General features: G+C 37.9%; 4 protein-coding genes and 1 non-coding gene across 10 annotated transcripts; 3 read left to right on the forward strand and 2 right to left on the reverse strand.

The window, feature by feature from the left end:
- The first annotated feature begins 590 nt into the window (after positions 1-590).
- LOC113717877 (uncharacterized) lies at positions 591-13281 on the forward strand. 4 transcript variants are annotated; one of them, XM_027242723.2, is made up of 27 exons: positions 591-1255; positions 1404-1614; positions 1725-1849; positions 4092-4214; positions 4336-4479; positions 4951-5627; positions 6147-6268; positions 6359-6450; positions 6536-6755; positions 6902-6965; positions 7769-7917; positions 8038-8105; positions 8221-8394; positions 8473-8544; positions 8978-9079; positions 9167-9256; positions 9982-10057; positions 10152-10248; positions 10326-10395; positions 10485-10664; positions 10778-10900; positions 10985-11068; positions 11366-11550; positions 11636-11774; positions 11896-11955; positions 12243-12347; positions 12612-13281. In XM_027242723.2, the coding sequence occupies exons 1-27, from the start codon at positions 1169-1171 to the stop codon at positions 12723-12725; spliced, it is 3753 nt and encodes a 1250-aa protein (XP_027098524.1). In that variant the 5' UTR covers positions 591-1168; the 3' UTR covers positions 12726-13281. The 4 variants fall into 4 exon arrangements, with proteins under 4 accessions (XP_027098524.1, XP_027098538.1, XP_027098518.1 ...); XM_027242737.2 differs by having other exon boundaries at positions 711-1255; positions 1404-1584; positions 12612-12905; XM_027242717.2 differs by having other exon boundaries at positions 878-1255; positions 10326-10404; positions 12612-12905.
- Positions 13282-13817: 536 nt separating this feature from the next.
- LOC113696405 (thiamine pyrophosphokinase 2-like) lies at positions 13818-15415 on the forward strand. The gene is made up of 4 exons (XM_027215827.2): positions 13818-13838; positions 14347-14469; positions 14735-14978; positions 15230-15415. Exons 1-4 carry the CDS (start codon positions 13818-13820, stop codon positions 15346-15348), a joined length of 507 nt encoding a protein of 168 aa, XP_027071628.1. The 3' UTR covers positions 15349-15415.
- A 1337-nt stretch (positions 15416-16752) lies between these two features.
- On the forward strand, positions 16753-23374 carry LOC113717898 (DNA mismatch repair protein PMS1-like). The gene is made up of 11 exons (XM_027242744.2): positions 16753-17420; positions 17570-17893; positions 18409-19620; positions 19988-20235; positions 20318-20444; positions 20555-20623; positions 20747-20820; positions 21707-21772; positions 22300-22403; positions 22600-22781; positions 23001-23374. The coding sequence occupies exons 1-11, from the start codon at positions 17169-17171 to the stop codon at positions 23124-23126; spliced, it is 2784 nt and encodes a 927-aa protein (XP_027098545.2). The 5' UTR covers positions 16753-17168; the 3' UTR covers positions 23127-23374.
- TRNAV-AAC (transfer RNA valine (anticodon AAC)) lies at positions 16812-16885 on the reverse strand. The gene has a single exon. It is a non-coding gene; the product is annotated as a tRNA-Val (tRNA).
- A 258-nt stretch (positions 23375-23632) lies between the features above and the next one.
- On the reverse strand, positions 23633-27056 carry LOC113717914 (WD repeat-containing protein GTS1). 3 transcript variants are annotated; one of them, XM_027242763.2, is made up of 8 exons: positions 26750-27056; positions 26354-26561; positions 26071-26166; positions 25663-25737; positions 25148-25258; positions 24735-24826; positions 24472-24556; positions 23633-24174 (listed from the first exon to the last, which is right to left on the reverse strand). In XM_027242763.2, exons 1-8 carry the CDS (start codon positions 26902-26904, stop codon positions 23797-23799), a joined length of 1200 nt encoding a protein of 399 aa, XP_027098564.2. In that variant the 5' UTR covers positions 26905-27056; the 3' UTR covers positions 23633-23796. The 3 variants fall into 3 exon arrangements, with proteins under 3 accessions (XP_027098564.2, XP_027098571.2, XP_071921430.1); XM_027242770.2 differs by having other exon boundaries at positions 26354-26616; positions 26750-26888; XM_072065329.1 differs by lacking the exon at positions 26071-26166.
- Between the last annotated feature and the right edge of the window lie 117 nt (positions 27057-27173).

Raw genomic sequence — 27173 nt, forward strand, 5'->3', positions numbered from 1 at the left:
AACAATAAATAAAAAAGAATTTATCCAAAACCACTATTAAATGATGATAATTCCACTATTTGAAAAATTCATAAACTCTAAATGAATTATTTCACCATTTTATTTTCTATCTTATAAATCTAAATTTATAATAAAATACTATCAAAAGTATTATATTATAGTAATAAAATTATTATTATAATTGTTTATCAATTAGTAGATATGGACATGAAAAATTTGACACATTTGCCTTACAATTATACTAAAGAATCTTATAATTGTATAAAAAAATTAAAACTCATTATACAAGGACATTTTGGGTATTCATATAAAAAATTGATCAAGTCAAAATCATTTTAATATTTTGTTACTAAAACTATCAAATCAAGAGAGGTAAATATAATTTTTCAAAATTTAGGAAAGCTCAGTGAAATTGTTAGAAATCTCACGGAAGTTTCTGAAATTATCCCTATTTTATATTATGAGAGGAAATCTCCAACCAACCATGACCTGTTTTTTGTTGAACCAACCCATATCGTCATTATTGTTGCGAATGGTACTTGGTTAAAATCAGATTGATTAATATAGAGGTAGGTTCCTATGGAAATTGCATCATATGAGAGTAGATCCAATCTTACATCTTGATTCGTGTTAAACCCTTCGATCTTGAACTGATTGCTGCCACCCCCTTTACAATAACTATAACATCTCATAATGGGGAGAGTCTTGGCAACGACTTGAACAAGAAGTCTTCCCTAAATGATAAAAACTGCAACTTTTTTTTTTTTTTTTTTTTGGGTTAGGAAAGATAATATATGCGTGGAGATTAGAAAAAATGAACATACCGTAAGATCCCCTACTTTGACCCTATATTAAACCGCCATTCAAACCAAACCCCAAAATCAAAATCGCTGTAGATTTTTTCTTTTCCTTTCCCTTTTTTAAGAACAGTAGTAAGTAGTAACTATACATAATATTTAAGTAAACAACAGAAGAAGCCGAAGCCCGAGTTGATTACTGATCTTCCGCAATCATCCACCATTTTTTCTCATCCCCCACTGCTTCTCTCTGATTTATTCCTTTTCATTCCTCTCTCCGGGAAATACTCTCCCTCTGATTATAGTTATTATTGAAATTGGGATATAATTAAGATCGATCAATTCTCGGAATCGAGGCGAACGGCAAGAATATGGTTGAAACCAGGAGAAGCTCTTCTACTTCCAAACGCCCTCTTCCTTCTCCTTCCTCTCCTCTCCCTAAAGGCAAAAGATCCAAGGTTAGGGTTAGGGTTTGCTGTTTTGATTTGGGGTGTCTTTTACACGCAACGGAATTTCATATGATTCTTGAATCTAGAAATTCAATTTTATTTTCAAGTGATTTTTTTCCAAATTAGTAGGAGTTAATGGGATTTTATATGGGTATAGGCCGGGGAGGCATCCTCGTCGACTAATGATTCTTCCGGGGAGGTGGGCATAGACGCCGCAAAGGAAAGCGGAAGGGAATCACGAGAGCAGGAGGTTCGGTCAGCTGATCTGACGGATGCTGACAATTTGAAGCTGTCGGACGGGGAGGTGCCTGAAAAATTGCCCGAGGGCCGACTTGAAAGTGAGCCTTTAGTGTCGCCCATGACTTTAGGTCCGATCTTTGTTCTTGCATGTTCTTGGTTGTGTGTTCAGCCGTGATTCTTGTTACTTCTTTTTAAAGAATTCTGGGCTTCCTTTATTATCTGTTTCATTGGTTTTTAGGTGATTCAGTGATTGATTTGGAGAAAACGAAATCTATTGGCAAGGTGTTAAATCGGGGCAAGAAGCGGCAAATGAAATCTAAGGCGGCGGCTGCCTGGGGAAAGCTTCTCTCCCAATTCTCTCAGGTACGCTGTCACTCTTGTTGCCCTCATTCTTTACAGGGTGTTTTATGCTTATGGATGATACCAAAGATTTAGCAAGATGGAATTTTGGGATCTTTTGTTGCTTGTCCACTGAGTAATTTTTGGTTCTTTTCATCCGATGTATGGAATCAACATCTTGGGGCAAGGTGGAAGATTGCTACATTTTTTGAGATTAATTGTTGGCATTGTCACCTTAACGACTTTGTATGTCTTGGCTGGTTCAGTTCTTAAAAGACTTGAGATCTGTGTTGTTTTGAATTTCTACTTTTGGGACTTAGCATTTCTGAATCATCACTGCCAGGTTGCTGGAAATTCACCCTGCCCTTTCATCTTGTCAGGGTGAAGTTTGCTAGTTGATTGGATGTATCTTTGGGGTTCTGTAGTCTCTGGGTTTTGTGGGTTGAACCTCTGTTATCAACGACTTCACGAGGTTTTATCAGTTGTATAAGACCTGCCAGCGACCCACGCTTTCTTCTGTATTTTTTGCTTAAGTCTTGAAATTACTTATTTTGGTATTCAAATATTATTTAAGATGTTTGACGAATAGACACAAATAAGGCTCAAGCAAATAAGACCATTTTGAGCGAATTTGTGTACCATGATTTGCTGTTGTCTAATCCTAGTCTAGATAAGTAGACATTAAATTATGTAATTAGGTAAGACATTGAGAAAACTACATTATATATAGTGTGTGGTTGGCTTTTAGAGTCATCTGGTTTGCACAACAATATTGAGCTTGCCATGGTTATTAGCTTGTGCCTTTACTAGGCAGTTGGTAGTGACATAAAATATTTCGTGGTAGACAGTAAATGGGCTTGTTCACAATTACAATGATCTGGTACATGGCAGGAAATAAAGTTCGTTTCATGGGTCATTTATGATTATATTCCGGCTATTTTGGATCATCCAACTGGTGAAACTTTCAGGCTCGTAATATGAAAAATGTGGTGTTTAAAATTCCTTTAATTTGAGGTTGCCTCCTTAAACTATTCGCTTGCTCATCAATATGAATTTCGACGCTCTTTCTAATGAATTATAAATTTCTGGAACAAGTTTTATCCATTAGGTTGTATGATGCTTTGAATCTTGGAACCTCAAAACTCCTCTTTCTTCCGCTTGATGCTATGTAATGTGCGAGCAAGATCTTTCCATTCTATACTCGTAACCTGCTTGAACGCTCTTTTTCATGCATTGTAATTAATATGCCTGTTGGGATTGTTGTTCCTCTAATGGCCGTAAAGAAAGATTGCACCATCTTGTTTGGTATATGAATCATATGGCAGGTTTAAGGACTTCAAGTGCTTCTTTGGGATTCAATTAAAGTGTTTTTGTCATTATAATGATCTGCATATATCTTGGTTTTACAATTAAGCTAGAATGGTATCTTTTCGGAATACTTCTTTAGTGACGTACTTATTTATGTGGTTGGGGAATAAATGGATTTGCGACAGAGATCCTGTTGAGGAATTATGCAGTTGCTGCTTTGTAGTAGTTATAGGTGCATTATTTAAAGCACTGAATCCTGGTGACGAGTGAACCTATTTGTTTAAATCACCCTGTTGCTCCAAGAATAGTATTTGACATACTTTGTTTCTCATTCTTTAATCACATATTATTTCTGGTGGGTCTGCATTTCGTTGTGTGCATGCTATTTTGTCATGTAACCTTAGTTAATTTTAAATCGTGTGTTTAGAGTGGAGATTATTTTGGAAATTTTTTTACTGTAGCACTTTTTGGTGATGTGATGTGATGCGATTCATGTGACACAAAAAAGTTGGCTTGGAAAATAAAAATCTGGTAGGAAATGTGTTTAAGAAGTCTCCACATAATTTTTTCCAAGTAACTTGTGTCCAATCAAACCCATTGTTATCCCATATCTCATCATGCAGCTTTGCAGTTTTGCACGAAGAATTTGTACTTGGTTATTGAGGTTTCATTGGGTTTGTAGTCGATTATTTCCTATGTATCTTTGAAACATGTTAATGTAGGGCCATTTTTTGAAATTGGAAATGTCTGAATTAAGTACTTTAGTTTGATGAGTCAAAGTAGTGTGGAATATTAAATTCAGTATCAACTATCAAGTTCCTAACATGGTAAATCATGGTGCATGTTCCATTCATGATTTTGTTCTTTTCTTTGTCTCGAAAAATCTGAAGCCTATACTTTTGTTTTTACTGGGGAGTTTGTTATTTACTTTTATTTTCTATGGTTCTTGTTCCATCAGAATCGTCATGTTGTTATCAGTAATTCTACTTTCACTGTTGGGCAAGATCGCCAATCTGACTTGTGGGTTGGAGATCCATCTGTTAGTAAATCTCTATGTCGCTTGAGGCACATATCGACAGAGGTATGAAGTGAATTCTTATGTTAACAACAGATATCTTTAATGGCATAAATTTTCATTAGTGTGACATTTTCAGGTGTCTTGCATGCTTACATATTTTGTTTATTCCCTTTTTATTTTTTAGAGAGGATGTCCGGTCACTTTACTTGAGATTACTGGGAAAAAAGGTTCTGTCCAGGTTAATGGCAAGATATACCCGAAGAATTCTACTGTGCCTCTAAGTGGAGGTGATGAGGTTGTGTTTAGCTCATCTGGTAAACATGCATACGTATCCTTACACTAGCATTCCTCATTTATGTGTATTTGGGGAGAACAAAGACAATTGAAAATTTTACATGTTTTCTTGATTAAGCATGGAGGATGCTGAGGCTAGGTCATTTTCATATATCAGTGTGCCAAATGAATTAAGCTTCTATTGCTAAATCTCATGTTCTGCATAGATATTAAGTGAAATTCAGATTAGGAATGGTAATTCCGAAGAAGAAGATTTTAATGGTCACTTCATAACTTAAGTTGAAAATAGTGTTATTACCACAATTTTTTTCTCTATTTATTTTCTTCATTCTGAATTATATACTTGAGAAATTGGTCATGTGAATGGAGATGAATTTTTTATGTTCCTTTCTTTTCTTGTACAGAGTTCTTTCGTCCTCAGCAAATTTTTTTTTTAACGTCTATTTTATTTTCCGAGAATTGTTAATTCTACTAAGGCACAGTTGTTCCCTTAACATATCATTAGATTTTCCAACAACTCACCCCTGATAATGTGTCTGGTACGGCGCTTCCACCTTCTGTTAACATATTAGAATCCCATAATGGACCAATCAAAGGGTTGCATTTTGAGGCCAGGTCAGGAGATTCATCTGCTGTTGCGGTTGCATCGACTTTAGCATCTTTATCTAATCTTCGGAAAGAGCTATCTTTACTCCCTCCATCATCTAGGAAAGATGAGGATGTACAAGAAGGTTCGGAAATGCCTACACTTCCTTCTACATGTGAAGTGTCGGATAATCCTATTGTGGATGCTGAAATGAAGGACACTACTGATCATAATGATAGCCCAGTTCCGGGCGAGAAGGCAAATGTACCATTATCTCGTGCTGCGAATGAAAACATGAATCTTGACAGCGTCGAAATTGATTCTGTTGATCCAGAAATTGGGAAGGAAGCTGCTGCGTCACATGATATAAGGTTCCTGAGAATGTTTCCCAGATCAGGTGCTGCTGAGTTTGACTTAAGTGGGAGTATTTCTAAAATTCTTGATGAACAAAGGGAAATTGGAGAACTACTTAAGGATTTAGATCCTCCAATTCTGACATCAACCAGGCGGGAAGCATTTAAAGATGTATTACAGCAAGGAGTAATTGATCCAAACTGTATTGAAGTCTCATTTGAAAATTTTCCATATTACTTGAGGTGATAACTTCGATCTGAATATTGGGAAAATATGTTGACATATGTAGTCTCTTTGCTATTAAATTCTTCTTGTAGTTTATCTTGGAGCAATTACGTGGCCAGGCTATAAGGCTGATGTCGGACCCATGGCTGTTGTGTCTGTGTTTATCTTCTTCTCTAGTAGATTATTGTGATTACTACTTGAGCTAGTCTGGCTTAATCACAACGGTTTTTATCTTATTGAGCAGATCAAGACTGCACAAACATGTTAGATTTCTATGAATTTGGTTATAGTGCTTAGTGTTATGTTATTGGTCTTTCTCATGTAGGCTGGGTCTTTGTTTTAGTTTTGGAGTTTTTACTTGAAGCGGTTTTTGAATTTCTATGACTTTCATGTTATTATCATGCTGGGGATTGATTATTACTTGGAATTATCTTTTAGTTAGTCATGTTCTAAGCTGGAGATTATTATTTGCTGTTTCCTATCCACTATGCTTTCTACAACTTGTTATGTAATTGTTGTATCCTGCTTGTTGACAGTGAGACCACAAAGAATGTTCTCATTGCTTCTACTTACATACCCTTGAAGTGCAACAAATTTGCAAAATTCACCTCCGATCTCCCAACCGTGTGCCCCAGAATTTTGTTGTCAGGTCCAGCAGGTAGAACATCCTCTTTCTCAGTAAATTTGTTTCTCGTTTCATCTTCTTTATTCCCTCTTGACTTTTTTAGTTGTCGAAAATCTCTTGTAGGGTCGGACATATACCAGGAGATGTTAACAAAGGCACTAGCGAAACATTTTAATGCCAAATTGCTCATTGTTGATTCCCTTCTGTTGCCTGGTGTAAGATACTTCTACAGTCCCAATTCTTTTGGGTCACGTTGGTTTGTGTTTTGTTAACTTATAGTTTGATTTGAAATCTTTCCAGGGATCAACAGTGAAGGAAGTGGATTCTGTAAAAGAAGGCTCCAGGCCTGAAAGAGCAAGTGTTTTTGCTAAAAGGGCTGCTCATACGGCTGCTTTACATCTTAAGAAACCTGCTTCAAGTGTCGAGGCTGAAATAACGGGGGGCTCTACATTAAGCTCTCAGGCTCAGCCTAAGCAGGAGTCATCTACTGCATCATCAAAAACCTATACCTTTAAGAAAGGTAGCTAATGATTTTAGGACTATTGCTTTACATTGTCTCTTGTGGGATGACTGTGGTTGCAAATAATCAGATCAGAAGGTGTTTCTTGTACTTGGATATTTGTAGGATGACTTCTTATTAAACATGCTGAGGATGCTATTTTGCAGGTGATAGAGTAAAGTATATGGGTCCTTTGTCATCTGGCTTTTCTCCTATGCAAACTCCGTCAAGGTGAATGTTCCATCAGTTTGATTGAACTTCTAGCCCAAATTATCCTGTCCTCAGCCCCAATCTTGCTATTTTTTTCTCTTGTTTTCCCTTTTCCCTCTGCATCTGTATGAGGTGTTGGACAGCCTATTTAATGTCAGGTGTGTTAATTGGATTTTAAAGGATATTGATCACCAGGGCAGATAGTCAGCAGTACAGAATGTCATATGATAATTTGCAATATTGTTAGTTAATATTCTTGTCCAAACCAGGGACTTTCTAACCGATTATCCCCTTCTGAACGATAGCACAGTTTTAGGGTAGAGGCCGAATTTATGGGTGCTTTTTCTGAATTTGCCAACATCTTATGCCTTGAATGTTAAATGGAGTAAATTTTTTGTAGTTTTAGGGTAGGTGTTGTTCTTGGCTACCTTTGGATAGTGTTGAGATTAGATGATTTTTTTTCCACTGTATTCATTAATTTATATGGAGTGGCTTATGCTGAATTATGTTTGATACTTCATGATTGCTGAAATCTTGATCTGTAACTTTTCTTTGATTGTGGACTGGAATTCAAATTGTTTCTTGTATAACCCTGCATGAAGCTTCTATCTAAGAGCAATTCTGCAAGGCTGGAATTTAAGTTTGATGGTCCTTCAGTGTGATAATATTGTGTGCATACTGACAATGGGTACAATGATCTTGGTAGCCAATTCTTACTATTAGCTGGCATGTTCACAATGCATTATATTGGTTTTGTTGGGTTGGATAAACTATTTAGCCTTTCGGTCGACTTTTGAGGTTATAATACATTACTCCTTTTGTAGGGGACCATCATATGGATACCGAGGCAAAGTAGTTCTTGCTTTTGAGGAAAATGGTGCCTCTAAAATTGGGGTGAGATTTGATAGATCAATTCCCGAAGGCAATGATCTTGGGGGCCTCTGTGAAGATGATCATGGTTTCTTCTGTGCTGGTAATTCTACCATTTTATCTATGATGTATCTTTCTTTCATTCAACTTTCCTTGCACCCATGATTCCTTGAACTTCATGTACTGAATCCGTTCTTGTTGACATTCGCTTGTTGATTTGCAGCTGACCTGCTTCGTCTTGATACCTCAACTGATGATTTTGACAGGCTTGCTATTCATGAACTTTTTGAGGTATCATACTTTGTTAGTGTTGCTGTCCTTTCTGTTGTGGAATGTTATACAATGATAGTGTATCACCGTATTGCTGTCCTGTTGTAATGCCTAATTTGGCATATTACCTTTGTAGGTTGCTTCAAAAGAAAGTAAAAACAGCCCATTAATTCTCTTTGTGAAAGAAACAGAGAAATCCATGATGGGGAATCCCGAAGCATATGCAAGCTTTAAAGTTAAGCTTGAGAAATTACCAAAGAATGTTGTTGTTATAGCTTCCCATACCCAGACAGACAATAGAAAGGAGAAAGTAAGTATTGGTGGTGATCTTCTTTACATTCAGATTCGTTTCTGTTAAATAGCATTTGATGCTAATATTCTTTTCCAGTCCCATCCTGGTGGACTTCTGTTTACGAAGTTTGGAAGCAATCAAACAGCATTGCTTGACCTAGCCTTTCCAGTACGTTGTTTTCTAATTATCTGCCACATTGGATTGTTCTTAGTTTCTATCCTATTTCTAGTTCTTGTTTAATTATTGCTTTTTATCATGGAAGTGGAGGAATGGGGGGAGGGAATCTTCTTGTGTACGTTAGTTGGCATGTCTCTTCGGCTTCCATGCATGGTGTCAAATTTGGTTGGTCTTTTTTGAGCCATGCCTGCTGGCTTATGTAGATTTTTTTTCACTTTGTACAGGATCTGCAATTTTTTGCCTTTCTAATGTTTAAGACTTGAAACCTCATTGTACATCAACTATTCTCTTAAATAAAAAGGCTACTCCTCTCTCTTCTTTTGTTATTGTTATTGATGTTGTTGTTGAATTCCTTTGGCTTTTAGCATTTGAAAGTGTCATTTTCCTGAACCTGGAATGCCTCATTACTTGTTTGCTTTTACAGGATAACTTTGGTAGATTGCATGACAGAGGCAAAGAAACCCCTAAGACAATGAAGCAGCTTTCCCGTCTTTTCCCGAACAAAGTCACGATACAGATCCCTCAGGTGATTGTAAATAGTATTTGACTATGTGCTACACTGTTACCCATGCTTGCTGCTATTCAGAGAGGCATTTATGTTGTATTATGGCAGGACGAATCTATGCTATCTGATTGGAAACAACAGCTGGACCGTGATATTGAAACTTTGAAGTCACAGTCAAATATTGTTAGCATTCGAACAGTAAGTTGTCTTTGGCCTCACTCTCCTGTTATGTTTCATGGAATTTTCTGCTTCTTTCTTGTTCTTTTGTTCATCTTTCAAACATCTCTTCTTTCTTGTTCTTTTGTTCATCTTTCAAACATCTCTGCCTGGTTTTTATTTGGGTATTATCTGCATCTTGTGGTGTTTGGATTTTGCTCTTCCATGTGGTTGGAACCTTGAGAGGTTGTAGCTTCCAAAACTTAGACCTTAGGCTGGCCTCGTGTTTTGTTCAGGCCTTATTTGCTTCCTTTTTTTGCTCATTCTAATTTCTAATTTGATTGACTACGAAGAAATAATTTAGGACTTCTATCTATTTGCAGAAACTGGTTTGCTGGTCTTATGCTAACAATGTCAGTTTTCAGCTACACGAAAAGTATTTACTCTTGGACATGGTAGTGTAGAAAAAATCCTATGCTGCTGTGGTCTTTTTTTCACTTGGCTGCTAATTACCAGTTTTAAGGCACTTTTTTGGAAGTAGCTCGCTGATCAACCGCTATTTTAGTTATAATATTATATTTCTTGTTTTGTTGCTACAAATATCAATTTTATAGTATAGTTAATATGGTCCAGTTACTAACCAAACACAAAATGGCTTGAAAAGTAATTATCAATCACATTTTCTGATCAAACCAGAAAGTGTTAGAAGCCAATGAGTTGTATTTATTTTCTGCTTCTTGTTGTCTGAACTGTTTTCACTATACCAGGTGCTAAATCGAGTTGGGATAGATTGCCCTGACCTTGATAGCCTATGCATTAAAGATCAAGCACTGACAAGTGAAAGTAAGTGGGTTTTTGTTTAAAATTTAGGTTTCTGACATTGGAGATAATTCAACTTGATGGAGATGCTTATAAGTTGCTTTTCCAAATGTGATAGATGTGGAAAAAATAATTGGGTGGGCTTTAAGTCATCACTTTATGCATTTCTCTGAAGCTTCCGTGAAAGACAGCAGACTCTCTATAGCCAACGAAAGGTAGCTTAAGTACCTTTCTTTTTACTTTTCCCTGTTAGTACAAAATATTTTAACATTGTTCCTCAATGGAATTTCAGTATTAGCTACGGGCTCAATATCCTGCAGGGCATTCAAAATGAAACCAAATGTTCAAAGAAATCTCTCAAAGTAAAAGCGGTTTGTCTTAATTTCAAGTTTCTTATAAGTTGATTTTAGTAAATATTCCCTCTTATGTTCTAATAAGAGATATTGCACAGGATGTGGTTACCGAGAATGAATTTGAGAAGAGACTTCTTGCTGATGTTATTCCACCCACTGACATTGGAGTTACTTTTGATGACATTGGAGCATTGGAAAATGTGAAGGATACTCTGAAAGAATTGGTTATGCTTCCTTTACAAAGGCCTGAGTTATTTTGTAAAGGACAGCTCACAAAGGTATATTTGGACTTAATTTAGAATGCCCATGTTCAACAAACTTGTTTATGTGTGTATACACTTGTCATGTTTCAGAGCTGGTTTCTTTTGCTAAATGAGTTGTTCTTTGGCAGCCTTGCAAAGGAATATTGCTCTTTGGACCTCCTGGCACCGGTAAAACAATGCTTGCGAAAGCTGTTGCCACTGAAGCTGGGGCTAACTTTATTAACATATCAATGTCAAGCATCACTTCCAAGGTGCTGCTGTAGTCTCTTTTTGCTTGACGGTTGTTCTTGTATAATGCTGTTTTCATTGATTTAATGTATTTTTGTTGCTTGCAGTGGTTTGGTGAAGGAGAGAAGTATGTGAAAGCAGTTTTTACACTGGCTAGTAAAATTGCTCCTAGTGTTGTTTTTGTTGACGAGGTGAGATCTTATCTGTCTCACCAACATATTAATAGCTTTCTTTTGGGTTCTTTCGCTATTTTCTTTCCATTCTTTAATGATTACGTCTGCCTTTGATTTTTTATTACTGTTATCAATGTCTTGTGAATTTTTTCACTGACATCATAGAACAGTGCTGGTAAATTACCTTTTGAAAGAAAGAGGGAACAAGGACTCTCTTGTATTATTGTTGATTATTTTTCAGCTTTTCTTTTCATCTGATTTCTTTCCTTAGCTTTCTGTTATCGATAGAAAGAAACATGTATACCTTGGTTGTAGGTTGACAGCATGTTAGGACGGCGCGAAAACCCTGGTGAACATGAAGCAATGCGGAAAATGAAGAATGAGTTTATGGTGAATTGGGATGGTCTGCGGACGAAAGACAAGGAGCGGGTATTGGTACTTGCTGCAACAAATAGGCCTTTTGACCTTGATGAGGCTGTTATTAGGAGGCTTCCTCGAAGGTATAACTCTTTTCAGGTCCTCCCCCCTTTCTTTTTACATGATTATGATATACAGCTGTTGCTTCATCTGTCTGTTTTGGTACAGGTTGATGGTAAACTTACCAGATGCACCAAATAGGGAGAAAATTTTGAAAGTTATATTGAGTAAAGAAGAAGTGGCTCCTAATGTTGATCTGGAATCGATTGCTAATATGACTGAGGGGTACTCAGGAAGTGATTTAAAGGTTAGTCAGCCAGTTTCCTTTGGCGTTTGTATTTGCCTGCTATTAACTTCAGGTTTTTGCCTCTCTTTCCACTGCTCGAGGACTGTCCCACTCTTTGTTAATTATCATCTCTTGTCTCCAGAATCTGTGTGTAACAGCTGCTCATTGTCCTATAAGAGAAATTCTGGAAAAAGAAAAGAAGGTGAGTTAAATTGGTTGGCTCCTCTAGTTGCATATCCTTTCTTTTGTGGTGCTGCTGTCAATGCTACTATTAACTGTAATGTAGCGATATTGGTTTCTTTTTCTGATCCAGATATTAGTTTTATCTTCATTTACCTTTTTGCTTATCGACTAGTAATTGCCAGATGGTTATGAATTTGTTTTTCTTTGGTGATAATGATGCATAGTTACATCCTGTTTGGTGCAATCTGTTGTTCATATTACTAACTTCCAAGGTGGAGTTAAAATGTGGTTTGCTTGCTTGTGTAGGAGAAGGCCTTGGCTTTGAGAGAAAATAGACCTTTACCAGCATTGCATACCAGCTCAGATGTTCGTCCTGTGAGCATGGAGGATTTCAAGTATGCTCATGAACAGGTAGGCTCATTTGCAGTGTGGAGACATTAATTAACCTTTTTCTCATCTCTTAATGCATGTGGATTTTTGTAGCTCATTGGTTGTAAAAGTAGTTTGGATTATTGTGTGATTTAACTTACTGCTGTTCTCGTCAAAGCAATGACAATGACCATATGTAAGATCACTACCTTGCGGTTTTGTTTCCAGAGATTTTGTGATGCTCATAAGCATTTTCGTGTTGCAGTTGGGAGACAGACTTGTGATATTTCATCTTTTAAATTGTAGGTTTGTGCCAGTGTGTCGTCAGAGTCTGCAAATATGAACGAGCTTCTCCAATGGAATGAATTGTATGGAGAAGGTGGTTCAAGGAAGAAGAAATCACTTAGCTACTTCATGTAGAGTGTCAGCATTGTATATCATCCCTTCATCTCTGTATCCTTTCTCACCATAAACTCGAGATGGCTTTGGGAGCTGAAAATCTGGGAGATTCCATTTCAGGCTCCCCTTCTACTCCTGTATCATATTTAAGTTAATGGAAATATGGGCCTAGTGGTTACTAGTCCTAAATTTTCTCTCAAACTTGTCTAGCTAAAGTTTTGCCCTCGGGTCTCGTGATGTCTGTAAATATGCCTTTTCATTTGAATAAGCACACTCTTTTTTTAATTTCCCCTTTTTCTTTTGTTTGACTTCATACGTTTCTTGGGATTGTTTGAAGATTTGTAGAACCTCGGTCCTGTTTTCAGAGACAGCAGAAACTGAAGGATAAGATAGAATTTTTGCTTTTTAGTAGGATTCATAGAAGGTAGATTTTGTGGTGCTGGCTAAGCGGAAGGATGGGGTTAAATTGTATTTAACTCAAAAGTTTGTAGAGCGGCATTTGAGTTACTTTCTGACATTCAATTGTATAAGGGGTCGCTGGCTTTGAAGCAATGAAGATCTTAATTTTTGCACTGAACAGGATGTAGTAGTAAAAAGTTGCCTGTAAGGTTTGTAAATTCTTTGATGCCCTTGGAATGTTACGGGGGATCCATCAAGCAGCAGAGTTAATTCTTCTTTTTTTTTCCCCAAGTACATGCATGTCTTTTTGGTTTTGCTATGTTATAATAGCCTCCATAGTCCCATTCTTAAACATTGGATCCACTAAATCTTAAATGAATACTGTATTAAATAAGCATTATTCAAACGTATGTTTATAGCACAGAAGGTCTTTAACTGATTGTCCAAAGCCGATATGTAGCAATGAATCATCAAAATAAGGGACAAATAAGGGACACAGACTATTTTGGAGACAGAGGATTTGAAGCTTTTTTTTTTTACCTAGTAAATGCGCTGTTTTCTTACTCTGTTGAAAAGAGGAAAAACTTAAAAAGATCGGCACATAGCATTTTGTGATCCTTAGATTTATTACGCATACAAGTTTCATCATATACATAAAGGGCAAAGCACCATTGCTGCAGAAAAGCTAGTGATTACTGTTTGAAAGATATCGTAATGGTTGACCTGCAAAATGCTGTAAGTGCTCCTGAGCATATGTGCTCAAGTCATCACGCAATTTTCAAGCCTTTGAAGGGTTAAACAGCTGAAGTCCCCAGACAATGGGAGGTTAGCGGTCCGGTTACTTAGACAAAGGATGGTTGATCATTCGGATCCAAATTGGCCTAATTCTTGAACGCAAATCAAAGTGCTTTCATATACATCAGCGCACATAAGATCAAATTTTAGTGGAATAAATTAGTGGTTTGAAAACTTGCTATGAGAAGTCAGGCAAGATATGTGGAAGTGGTTAGTCCGAATCTGGATTTCACTCTCTTTAATTTGGATACAAGAATGATTTATTTCACTGTTGTAGTAGAAACTTTTCACATATCCAGTTTAGAAACAAGCCTAAGGTCCAAAAGCTTGTAAATTTGCAATTGTTTAAAAATTGGTCAAAATAGTAATCAATAGATGGAGTCCAAACATTTTTTTTCCCCTTCTCCATGCAATCTGCATTTATGTTCTTGTTTCAACTTTCAAGTAGCCGTGGGCTTTTAACCAAATGCAGGGAACCAAAATAGTAGATGCATCTCATGATCAGGACACCACGGATTTACACAAGTGTGTTGTGTACATCAGTGATTTTTTCGACCTGCAAATTTCAAATGTGAGTCTTTGTCTTTTCAAACTGGATTCTGCTGCAATTTCTCATTTTCTTACTGGAGTGTACTGTATAAAGCCTATGTATTAGAGACACTATTGTGCAAAAAAACACACTAAGTTCATACAATTTTGCAGGATCAGTAGCGTGACTGAATGATCTGAAGCCTCTTGGTGCTTTTTTATTTAATGTGCATTATAGATCTTTGAAAATGTTATTCTTTAAAGATAATCTTCTGTGCATCAATAGACTGAAACTGGATTAATTTCAGTTATGCATTGTTGTTGTTGGGGCCCTCGGTGGGCATGAGATTGGAAACATCAATGTATTATATCGCTTCTCAACCATACGAATAATTCTTCTGAATGATGACTGCCTTATCCAACTTCTTCCCAGAAGTCATCATCATGAGATCCACATCAAGCCCTCTATTCTGGGCCCACATTGTGGACTAGTGCCTGTGGGTATGCCATCAACAAACACAACAACAACAGGAGGCCTTCAGTGGGATCTAAGTAAGTTTTACGGTATCATGTGCACACCTCCGTTATTTCGTTGTGCACAAGTTCATATGTTGGGCCTATATATGATGCTTTATAAAACTCTAAAGAGGCAAGATTGTGTTATTCCTTTTGATTCGTTGGATGTACTTATCTATTTGTGGCTTATGGAATTGCTGGTTCATGTTCGTTCACCACTGATTGTATTACCGTTCCATAAATGACTTTCAAACCTGAAAGACTTTCGAGGAGCTTTTCTTGTTTAGACAATACGAAGATGGAATTTGGTGGCTTGATCAGTACATCAAATATTGCAAAAGGACAGATTGTGACTGTGCACTCTGATACCGATCTCATTTGGACAATATCCATCAGAAAGACATAATGGCTATCACTCGTGAGATGACGTCTGAGCTCTGTGTTTCTGGCTGCTGCTTTAGTTAGAAGGTTTTGTGAAGGCCGGAAACTTTCGGCAGATGTTATTCTTCACTTTTTTACTTCTTCTGTTCTTCTTTAAACAGTTGGATACTATGAGATTCCTGGCTCCAAGTTCCCTCGGTCTTTAATTGACCAGGAGTTTTCTTGGTTGATGTGTGTGGAGGCCAATTGTGTATTTGTCCACCTCGACACCGTCTTAGGCAACGAGCCGTGGTAGTGTTTGGAGGGGGGCCTTCCCAGGATTCGAACCCTTGACTTTTAAGATCTCTGAGTTGGAATGCCTGGTACCCATTGAGCTAGTCCACCTCGGCACCGTCTTGGGCAGGAGGGTGAGCCCTTGCTGCCTGGTAGTGCTTGGAGGGGGGCCTCCCAGGATTCGAACCCTTGACCTTAAAGGTCTCTGAGTTGGAATGCCTGGTACTCATTGAGCTAGTCCACCTCAGGATTCGAACCCTTGACCTTTAAGGTCTCTGAGTTGGAATGCCTGGTACCCATTGAGCTAGTCCACCTCGGCACCCCCCTCCAAGCACTACCAGGCAGCAAGGGCTCACCCTCCTGCCCAAGACGGTGCCGAGATGTACAAATCCACAATTGACCTCCACAGAAAGGCCATCCACAATTGGCCTCCACAACGTGCAAGTTCCTTCTGATTTTCCTTGAAGCACCCAATATTGAAGAAGCAGATGATGGATTGTGAAATACAAGACATTACTGTGGACATGAATTATTTACTCTCTTTTTCTAACTTGATACAATGGTTAGTTATGGTTACCGAGGCTTGAGTTTATTTATACGACTAATTTCTGCTGTCATCCATCCATTCTGGATTTAGCAGCTGGATTGGTAATAACACATTTCTACCGTCATCCATCCATGCTAAACGAAATATGGTAAGAGTGTATAGACAAGAAGAAGAAGAAGCGATCATGGATTGCTGAGGGCGTGCTTGAAACCGGTGTCATCATCACCTCCTGAAATTTTTTTTTTTCCTTGGATTTTTTAAGTTGAAAAAAATCACAAAAAGTTGAAATCCTAGGAAATTGCTTTTGCAAAAAGGATCAGAATTTGAAGAACCTCACATGGTTCAAAATTTTCGTACAAAGCACTCTGTGAGAGCAAGTGTTTTCAAGTAATTGGGTTCCTATAATGCAAGATTAATTTGTAAAGCATGTCATCATCTTGCATTAGGTATCTTACTCCTTTTTAGTAAATTTTGTTGCATTATCGTCCAATGACATACCGTCATTCGTGAAAATCAGAAAAGGCGGATGAAAGCCGAGCTGCTTTTAAAGGCGTCGTCCTGTTACTCGTACTCCTACTATATGTTACTGAGGCTCGTGCGAGGTGCGGAGCATAAAGGCGTTAAATAGGGGGCGTGAGGACTGAGGACAACAAAAAAGAATTAAGGCATGGCGTCGCCCGGACTCGAACCGGAGACCTTCAGTGTGTTAGACTGACGTGATAACCAACTACACCACGACACCTACAATCCCTCGCTCGCGCGAGCGATTACTTGGTGATTTGTTCGCAACTCTATAAATCCCGGTTAAACAGAGTTTTGGCGGCAAAGGCCTTAATATGCTATCCATGGCTACTCGGGTGTGGGTGGGGCTTGGGACTTTTTAGGGTTTATAATTCTTTCAATCACGTTTCGGGATTTTCACCGTAATCTTTTTCTTGTTTATCATCATCGGTGGGTCTCTGCTTTCCACTTTCTAGATTAAGCTTTTATTGCGAGTATCCCATGGAACCGGAGGATTAAATTCAATGGCAACAAAAGGTGGGCCTTCGATGATGTTGGACAAGGATTCTGCTACCATCCGCCCTATAAATAAGGGCGTTGTTCACCGAATCTGCGCTGGACAAGTGATTTTAGACCTTTCCTCCGCCGTCAAGGAGCTCGTTGAGAACAGCTTGGATGCCGGCGCCACCAGCATCGAGATCGCTCTTAAAGATTACGGAGAAGAATCCTTCCAGGTTATCGACAACGGTTGCGGCATTTCTCCTCACAACTTTAAGGTCCTTCGTCCTTCGTCATCCCCTCTCGCTTTGTTGTTGGTTTTTTTTCCCCCTCTAAAAATAATTTGTTGTGGGTTTTCCGATAAGTACAACTTTTGAATTACCCACTATCAGTAGCAAATTCGCATTCTTCTCTGCTGCTGGTGCAGGTTCTTGCACTGAAGCATCATACGTCAAAGATATCAGATTTTCCGGATCTTCAGTCATTAGCAACATTTGGATTCAGAGGCGAGGCGTTGAGCTCCCTGTGTGCTCTGGGGGAGTTAACTGTTGAGACAAGGACCCAGAACGAAGCAGTTGCGACACACTTGACTTTCAACCACTCCGGGCTTCTTGTCACTGAAAGGAAAACAGCACGACAGATTGGCACCACTGTCACCGTGAAGAAGTTGTTTTCTAGTTTGCCAGTGAGGAGCAAAGAGTTTCACCGCAATATACGCAAGGAATATGGGAAGCTTATCACTTTGTTGAATGTGAGCCCTACCCTGTTTATGTGTTAATACTACTGGAGAATTCATTATTGCTTTGCGTTTCGTTGTTGAAGAGTTAACTTATTTCCATTGATTATACTGAGATGCCCAGGGTCCATTCTGTTCAAATTTCCTCTCATTTGTCATTTTTTTTTTATTAGAGTGACAAGATTGCTTGCGTTGTTCCCCTTAAAGTATGAGGGTGAAATTCGTATAAGAATATAGATGAGTTTTCTTGCATCATTATCATTTTGCTCGTTTTATCTTGATCTCAATACTGGACTGTAGAGTTCAGTTGAGACTCGATAAGATTAGTTTAAGCATCACTTTTGGTTTCTTGCTGATGTATACTGGTGTTACAACAACTTCCATTACTTGAGTTGTGAGTTGTTTTGATTCTGGAAAATTGATTGCAAAATTGCTGAAAAAGTAGTCTAGGTGATTACATCTTATATCAACTGTATTTGCGTAGCATTTGTGTTACTTGGCCTTCATAGCGTTGCTGTCATGGTTTGCAGGCCTATGCTCTTATTGCTAAGGGAGTTAGACTAGTATGCACAAATACAGCTGGAAAAAATGCAAAGTCTGTGGTACTTAGGACACAAGGAAGTGGATCCCTTAGAGATAACATCATAACAGTACTTGGTATGAACACCTTTACCTGCTTGGAGCCTGTGGAAGTGAGTATATCAGATGGTTGCACAGTTGATGGTTTTCTTTCAAAGCCTGGATATGGAAGCGGACGCAATTTAGGAGATCGACAGTTCTTCTTTGTAAATGGCCGACCTGTTGATATGCCGAAAGTAAGTAAACTTGTGAATGAATTGTATAGAGGTGCAAACTCCCGACAGTTTCCAATTGCAATAATGAATTTCACAGTTCCCGCTAGATCGTATGATGTAAATGTTACGCCTGACAAAAGAAAAATATTTTTTTCTGATGAAGTATCCATTTTGCGCACCTTAAGAGAAGCGCTGGAAAAGATTTACTCACCAGATTCTGCAAGTTATTTAGTGCATGAACTTGATGAGCAGAGCAAGAAGAAATCTACTTCCAAGTTTCATTTTAAACAAGAGAACTCACAGCTGCAGAGAAGGCAATCATCTCATGATGACTGTGATAAAGCTGAAGCATGTGACAAAAAGCAACTTCTGGATGGTGATACTCTATGTATAGCAGATAAAAAGGACATGAATGATATTTCTATTGTGGAGGTGAAGGATGGCAATCTCAACCATTCAGCAGGACAAGACTTTCTTCTGAGAGTCCATAGCACTAAGAAGGAAGATACCTTGTCTAGATGTTCCTACAACAAATGTAAGGATCCTAGTAGTACTACAGAAAAGAAACCTTTGCCTCTTAGTTCAAGCCCACCAGAGGAATCATGTGATGATAATTCACGTTTGCAGTGCCGTTCAACTATTTTTCAGTCATCGCTGAAGAAGTTTGTAAATGTAACTAAAAGAAAGCATGAGAGTATCAGCAATGCACTCTCAGAAGTCCCTCTCCTTAGAAGCAGCTTAACTTCCTGTCAATCAAAGGAACTCAGATTTGGTAAGCACAATACACACCCTAATTTGCCGGTGAACAGCATGATAATTGATGATTCAGATGAATTTAGTAATAATGGGCCTGAACCATCTGAATGTGTAAGAGTTAACCAAGTTTGCCATGAGAGAGGCACGGCATTTCCTGATGATAAAGCTATGGAAAATCGAGAATCAACACAGGTAATTTTCAGTAATAATTCCTGTAAAGAATTTGGGTTTTCCATTTTCAACTTTGAAACATGTTTAAAAATGTATACATTTTTCTGCATGTAAGATTTGATTTTCTAGATATTTTATGTCTAATCCACTTTAATCACTGCAGTCATTGTTTAAGAAGCATTGTCAAAAGTATTTTGGTCAATTTTTGAGAATATCTTTGAATGTGAAACTGTTTGGGTTTCTAGATATTGCATGTAAGATTTGATTTTCTAGATATTTTATGTCTAATCCACTTTAATCACTGCAGTCATTGTTTAAGAAGCATTGTCAAAAGTATTTTGGTCAATTTTTGAGAATATCTTTGAATGTGAAACTGTTTGGGTTTCAGCAACTTAAATTGGAAGAGACAGTGTTGCGTATTCCTACAAGCAACAATTTAGAAAATATGTCTGAGGACCTACTGGATGAGACCATAAGATTGGAGTCTTCTGATCCATCTTCAGATTCTCCAATTTCTAGTCTGACCGTTGGATGTACATTGCAATTTAGTTTTAAAGAACTGACAACGAGGAGGCAGCAGAGGCTTGCAAGATTGCATATCCTGAATCATACCTCTCGAAAGATGAAGATTAAAGGGTATCCAAGTCGTCTAATTTTCCTTTGTGGTTTAAAAATGTTCCTTCTTGTAACTCATTTAGTCTTTGTTGGTAGCTTACAGGTCCTACACTGCAGCAACTTTAGAGCTCTCCCAGATGACAAATGATGAAGGTAAATCAAGAGCCTTAGCTGCTGCTACAAGTGAGTTGGAAAGGCTATTCAAGAAGGAAGACTTTGAACGGATGAAGGTTATTGCCTCTCTCTCTCTCGCTCATGGATACCTGTAAATTCATGTATCATGTTTACATTCTCCAGTCAAATTTTAATTTACTTAGCTTATCTCTTTTCTTTCACACAGGTTATTGGGCAATTTAATCTTGGATTTATCATTGCAAAGTTAGATCATGATCTTTTCATAGTGGATCAGGTAGGTTCTGCCTCTCCATGAAATATAATTGTATATAAATGCTTCCTGTGAATAAAACCTTCCTTCGTACTTCTAAGCTTGCAGTTACTTGTATCACTAAAAGTTCATTGTCATCTTTCTCAGCATGCTGCAGATGAGAAATACAATTATGAGCGGCTGTCACAGTCAACAGTCCTAAACCAGCAACCTTTACTCCAGTAAGGAGTCTGCTTTTATTCTTTTGTTAATTGGGATAGAGAATAACTGGCATTGGATATCATCACTACTGTACATGTCTGGAATTTGTGATTGCATAGAACATCACAATCAGCATGTCTCGAACTACCTTACTATGGGAAAACTAATATATTCTCCTTCTAAGACCATTTTTGGAGTTTCTACCATGATGACTTTCCTTTAGAGCAAGTAGACAGAAGTAGATGTGAAATTGCACTGAAACACAATGCTTCTTTTCAATGTACATTTGGGTAAACAAGCAATCATGCAGAGCAAAGTTGAGCATTTCTTTTCGTCATTGTTGGATGGCTCCTCTTTGCTTGAATAGTTCGGAAATTGAACAAGTCTCGAAAGGCCTAGTAAGGAGTAAGGGTTAAAAGATAACCATGAAAATTGCCATTTTCAAGCTTTCAGCTTATATAACAACCTCAATTAATTGGAGTCAGTCATTTGCGAATATATGCAGTGTAACAGTTTCAGTTGGTTTTGAAGTTGGAACTTGTAATTATTATGCGGGGAAAAAATGCAAAATAAAGTTACTCCCATGTTAATTTTTGTGAAATATGTAGCCTTTATATCTTAAGATAATGCCTGAAATATCTGTTGCAACTTGCTTTTAGTTGGCTGATATAGCAATTTGGCCTTGGTGTAGCTGTATAAACACCATCAGATCTAATGGGGTGCACGCCCCCCTCCTAATTTCATAAAAATTTCACTTATATCCTTGCAGAAATTAGATTTTGCCAAGGGTACCTTCTTAAATGCACATCTTTACTATTCTTGCCCCCCTCCAAACTTTAACCTCTAGTTCCACCAGTGTGTATACAGGATGTGTCTCTTCCTGATTTAAGTTTGTTCTTTGTGTAGGCCATTGAGATTGGAGTTATCCCCTGAAGAAGAAATAGTCACTTCAATGCATATGGATATAATCAGGTACCTTTTCCTTTTCTGAATGTATTTTTCTTTTTAATTGTTCATTGGCTAGATCACTGGCTATATATGGGAACAATCTGCAGTCTGCAGCAGGATTTTTTCTAGAACTTAAGCATGTTTTACAGTTTTTTTGAAAAAGAAATAATTCAACAAGCACAAATCTGTGCCAAAATTGTATTTTGCCAACATTTAAAGTAATTCTCTGTTCGTGCTTTTCTATGTATTTTTCTGCATTATGTTATTTTTTTTATCTGTATATTTTGACTCTCTCTCCCCACCCCCCAAACTCCCCCCCTCCCCAAAAAAAAAAAAAAAAAAACAAGGGACAGCAATCAACAATTGCAAAAGGTGGGAAAGAATCTTCTGTTGTCTTTTTCGTAATGTTATGCTTAGTTAATTGTCATAGTCTTGTCTTGATAATCATCATTTTGTGTTGTTTCTCTCGTCCCTGCTTGATTTTGTTAATAATTTTCAGTGAATTTGTTTTGTCTGACTTTTCTTAGCATTCTGGTATATTTTACGTACAGGAGAAATGGTTTCTCATTGGAAGAGGATGTGCATGCTCCTCCTGGGCAGCGCTTTAAAATCAAAGCAGTTCCATTCAGTAAAAACATTATTTTTGGCGTTGCAGGTACTTAATTTTATATTTTTGCATGCCTGTTCAACTAATTTTTTGCAAAACACTTTGACAAAGATTCCTAGCAGGCATGTGGTAGGGAATGAGGCAACCGATTCAACTCAGTGACAGATGCTACGAACCTTGTGGAAGGCATATAAAGTTCCAAGTTCTGATTTTGCTTTTCTACACCATTTTTCCCCTTTTGTAGATGTCAAGGATCTGCTGTCAATTCTTGCTGATAGCCACGGGGAATGCTCTATCATTGGCAGTTATAGATCAGATACTGCTGATTCAGTTTGCCCTCCTAGAGTTCGTGCGATGCTTGCATCACGTGCTTGTAGGTCATCTGTTATGGTTGGAGATCCCCTTGGGAGAAATGAAATGCAGAAGGTATGTAGGGCAGTCTGTGTTTTCATTGCCTGAGATGAAAATTACATTTGTCACCATGAAAATTCAGGTAGTTTCTTCTTTGGATTGGTATTTCTGTGAGAGTTTTTGACTCTCTGAAAGTGCTAGAATTTTATTGACATCACTTTCTCAGGAGTAAGCGATGACCTTGTTACTTTTGTACAATTTACGTTTTTGTGGTATTCGACCAATTTGCTTCAGATACTTGAACATTTGGCGGGCTTGAAGTCTCCTTGGAATTGCCCTCATGGCCGACCTACAATGCGTCATTTGGTTGATTTAACAACCGTCCGTGGAAGAATAAATGTGGAGGAAGAAGCCATGTAAGAGGTCGCGTTCTGATTTGATTCGTGTCAGATTTTGTTCGCATGCATTAATTGGTTTTTTTTTATGAGATGTGCTTGTAAGCTGTAACTCTAGTTCACGGAGCAGAAAAATTACATATGTAAAGAGAGCTCCTCGGAGAACATTGATAAAAGATTGTGGCGGTGGCTGGATTTTATATTTTGTTCTAATTATTGAGATCGTTCTCAACCCATTTATTTTATGGGCCACGGGCCAGCCCAAGTTTTGTATTGTGTTTGGAAAATAATTCAAGTGGAATCTAGACCAGCTTTATATTTGGTCAACCATGGGCCCACATATTTCCCACACTTCACTATACTCTTCTGTTAGGATTATGACCATTCTTGCTTTAAAAATATTTATCACTGCGTGTAAAATATAGCTTATATATGAATTGATACCACTATGTGTAAGTGATGCCCTATTTTTATCATTTGCCAGCCCTATCGCATTAGACACGATTATTAAAGTTTTTTTCTGTATTCAAATTATTAAATGAATATTTAATATACCCAACCAACCAGCTCCTGCAATGGTAACACTACGCAAAAGGAACAATTCGAGCTACAAAAAGAAAAAGACCAAACAAAAAAAAAAAAACTTACAAAAGGGAAAGCGTAAAATACAACACGACATTTGAGGTAACAAAATCCTAATATGGACTGTGCCGGCTATTCCTGCTATTCTTTTGTACCTTGGCAACCAGCGCACTGGATATAAATGAGCGATTGCTATCAAATGCTTCGTCAGACAACCAACAACACAAACGGCCATCCTCACCACCTGTCCATCCAAAGATGCCTTGGCTTTGGGTGATTCTTCCTGACAAGGGGGACATAGGCAATATGCTCCTAACAGTACCTGCATGGCCTCCAAGAAGAACAGCTTCCGCTGACCCAATTGTGGACGCCCCTCCTTGACTGCTTTTGCAATACAATGGGAAATAGCCTAACGTGCCAGAATTTGTACCACCAATCACCCAGAGACGATTCTCATCCATTGAGTAATGGCAATCAACGAAGTAATCAACCTGCCATTAACAAAATGGTAACCCTAAGAGCAGTTTTACTTTGAGAGAGGGCAAATCGGCAGGAGGAAGCAAATGCAACACTTTGAAAACTCACAGTCATCTTAACTAGTAAGTATGTGATACGGCCCCATGCCAAAATCCATGTAGGTTGACCGTATTTGCATAAACTAGTACATCGGAGACCTCTTTGTTTTGAAATAAATAACAATCTTTCTTCATTACAATATTGAACGGATGACAGGAAAGCAATCATTCTTCGACAATTAAAACTTAGTAACATATAATTCACATACATACATGACCAAGTGTCCATCTGTCAGAAGTCAAAGAACGAGCATCCTCAAAATTGACTTCCATGATTGATTCTTTCCAGTCCCAAACGCTACAGAGGAAACAAAGTTAGAGAACAAGCATAGACATTACATGAATTACCAGTAAGTATAAGGAACATACATGTGCGTACTAACAAATGAGTGCTAAATTGCACTCCAAAAAAGGGATTTTAAGAGACTTCCAATGGCCATACAGTAGTTTGTGCCTAAAGTCTAATGAGTGCATACCTCAAAGTTTCAATGTGCGTCAAACACCAAATTTTCTGGTTAGAATCTCCACAAAACCCAACTTTTCCAATCGAGGTTCCCACATTAAGTACCTACTCGTAAGACCCATTGCATTATGTTCAAGATCAATGGAAGATAAGAAATCTCAAAATCTTTGTGAGGAGGAAAATTCCGAGTTTTTTTTTTAATAAAAAAATGACATAATAAACTAAAATAAGGAAGAATAGAGTTGAAAGAGAAAGAAAGAGAACAGGTTGCCATCTTAAACTTTAGAATGACAATCAATAGTGCATACAAGTATATTACCAGCAGTCCACATATTAAAGTGGCTGCTATTCCATTTCCAATGCACATTAGCAGGCAAAGGAACAGAATGTTGGAAAGGAAGATAGTATAGGATATATCCTACTTACTGACTCCAAATGGTCATCTTCGTTGATATCTCCGCTGGTGTCAAACAGACACATTAGTCCATCAACCGAAGCAGAAAGAAGCTTGTTCTGGTGACCAGGAACAAAGTGCACCTGATAACAATCACAAGTTAGGTACCTTTAGAAAAGTCATCTCATCTATTAAAAAATTTCATAAAGGTGCATATTCATTTGTGGATAAAAAAAAAATCAGCTAGAAGTGAAGGGGGAACCGACCACGTACAAAATGCATCTTGAAAAAAGAGGGTCTCAGATTATCAGATAGCAAGGAATTTTAAACATGAATGGTCTATACTCAAGGGTGTGGAGATACAACTTGCAAGTATAATGAGAAAAAAAGTGGTCTACATAGCTGGTCAAAAACTAGAACCTATTCATATTTCTGTGTATTTTTCATCGGGGCTGGATAAGATATGTGCATGTAGGATGTATAACTCAACATGATTTTGCAGCTGACAGACTATTGGAACACATTCATGTCATGTATCAGAAGGTACCTGAGTGACATCCTCTATATGGGATTCCTCCAAGCATGCAGCCTTTTTCATGGTCCTCCAATCCCAGAACACAACCTGTAGTAAGACAATCAACTGATCATGAAAAAAGCAAGCATACAAACCATATATGGATTGTGTTAGCAGAGAGAAGATTGTGTTAATAGTAACATCTGATTAATTTTCACAGGCACGTGATGCTAAAATTAACATCAAAACAAAATTCTTAAAGAATTTAGGAGAAATCAATGATATTTAGATATCTCTCTGGGTAAAATTCCAATGTGTAAGATGTTCGCATCAAAGTCACTAGTAATAGAAATATCAACTTCCAAACTGAAAAAAAAAAAGAAAAAAAAAAAGAAATTGATGCAGGTAAGAAAATATTCTGGTGCAGAGGTGATACTCTACCTGAGACTTGCAACCAGCAGCAAGAAGATTGTCAGCAGGTCCACCAAAAGAGAAACTGAAAATTTCTTCTGACGGGCCCGCATTTATAAAAGATACCTGCATTCCGCATGTATTATTGAAGAAATATAATGACCACTATTAGGACTACATATTTTATCATCTCTAAAAAATATATACTAGAAGTGAAGAACATAAACGACAAATGCAGAAAAACATCTAAATACCAGAGCACAGACGCAAGGACGAAAAACATATATGATAGAGCGCAGAGAGAGAGACTGGCCTGATGAAAAGTCCTAGTGTCCCAAAATCTGATAGTGGCGTCAGAGGAGGAAGAGCAGAATATATGCGGAGACGACGGAACATTGAAGGAAATGTGATTTACAGTTGCGGAGTGGCCTCTGCACTCCCCAAGGTACTGTCCGGTCAACGGCGAGTACAATTTTACAGCGTTTGACGAAAGCGACACCGCCATTGACGTCCAATCCTCTCTACACCAAAATTCATCGGTTCAATTATTTCTGACAGCTACATTTATTATCTTTTCTAAGGAAAATAAAAAATCAGAGGTTACAAAAACCAACCGAGTCCAATCAAATTTCTTACATTTAAACAAAAAAATTCCAAAAAATTTAAAAAAAAAAAAAAAAAAAAAGTGAAAAGATGGAATTGGTCATACCGGGCAACGATTTGAAAGACGTAGTCGTCTCCGAAGTTAGTCTGAATAGAGTTTTTGAGGCCGAAGCGCTTCATTGCCGCTGACGATGATGATGATGGCTCTCTTTCCTGTTCGACCTCCATCTCCACGTCTTCGTGACTGCCTTCCCCTTCCATTGTTTTTTGTCTGTTTAACGTATTTTGGCAGCCGCTAAATTAGGTTCAGCAAGGGTTTTAGGACCGAGATCCTGCTACGATGTCGTATGGTCCCCCATTGCATTGCTCCTGCTCCTAGTACTAGTAATTCACATTTACCATTTGGCGCTACAGTAATTAGAAAGTGGAAACCGCCCTCCGGCTCCATTTATTATTCCTCAAATGGGATTTTAGGTTTAAAAAATAATAATAATAACCAACATTTCTTTTCGTCTGTGAGTCATTGCGGC

The sequence above is a fragment of the Coffea arabica genome, chromosome 1e (assembly GCF_036785885.1).
Source record: "Coffea arabica cultivar ET-39 chromosome 1e, Coffea Arabica ET-39 HiFi, whole genome shotgun sequence".
NCBI lineage: Eukaryota > Viridiplantae > Streptophyta > Magnoliopsida > Gentianales > Rubiaceae > Coffea > Coffea arabica.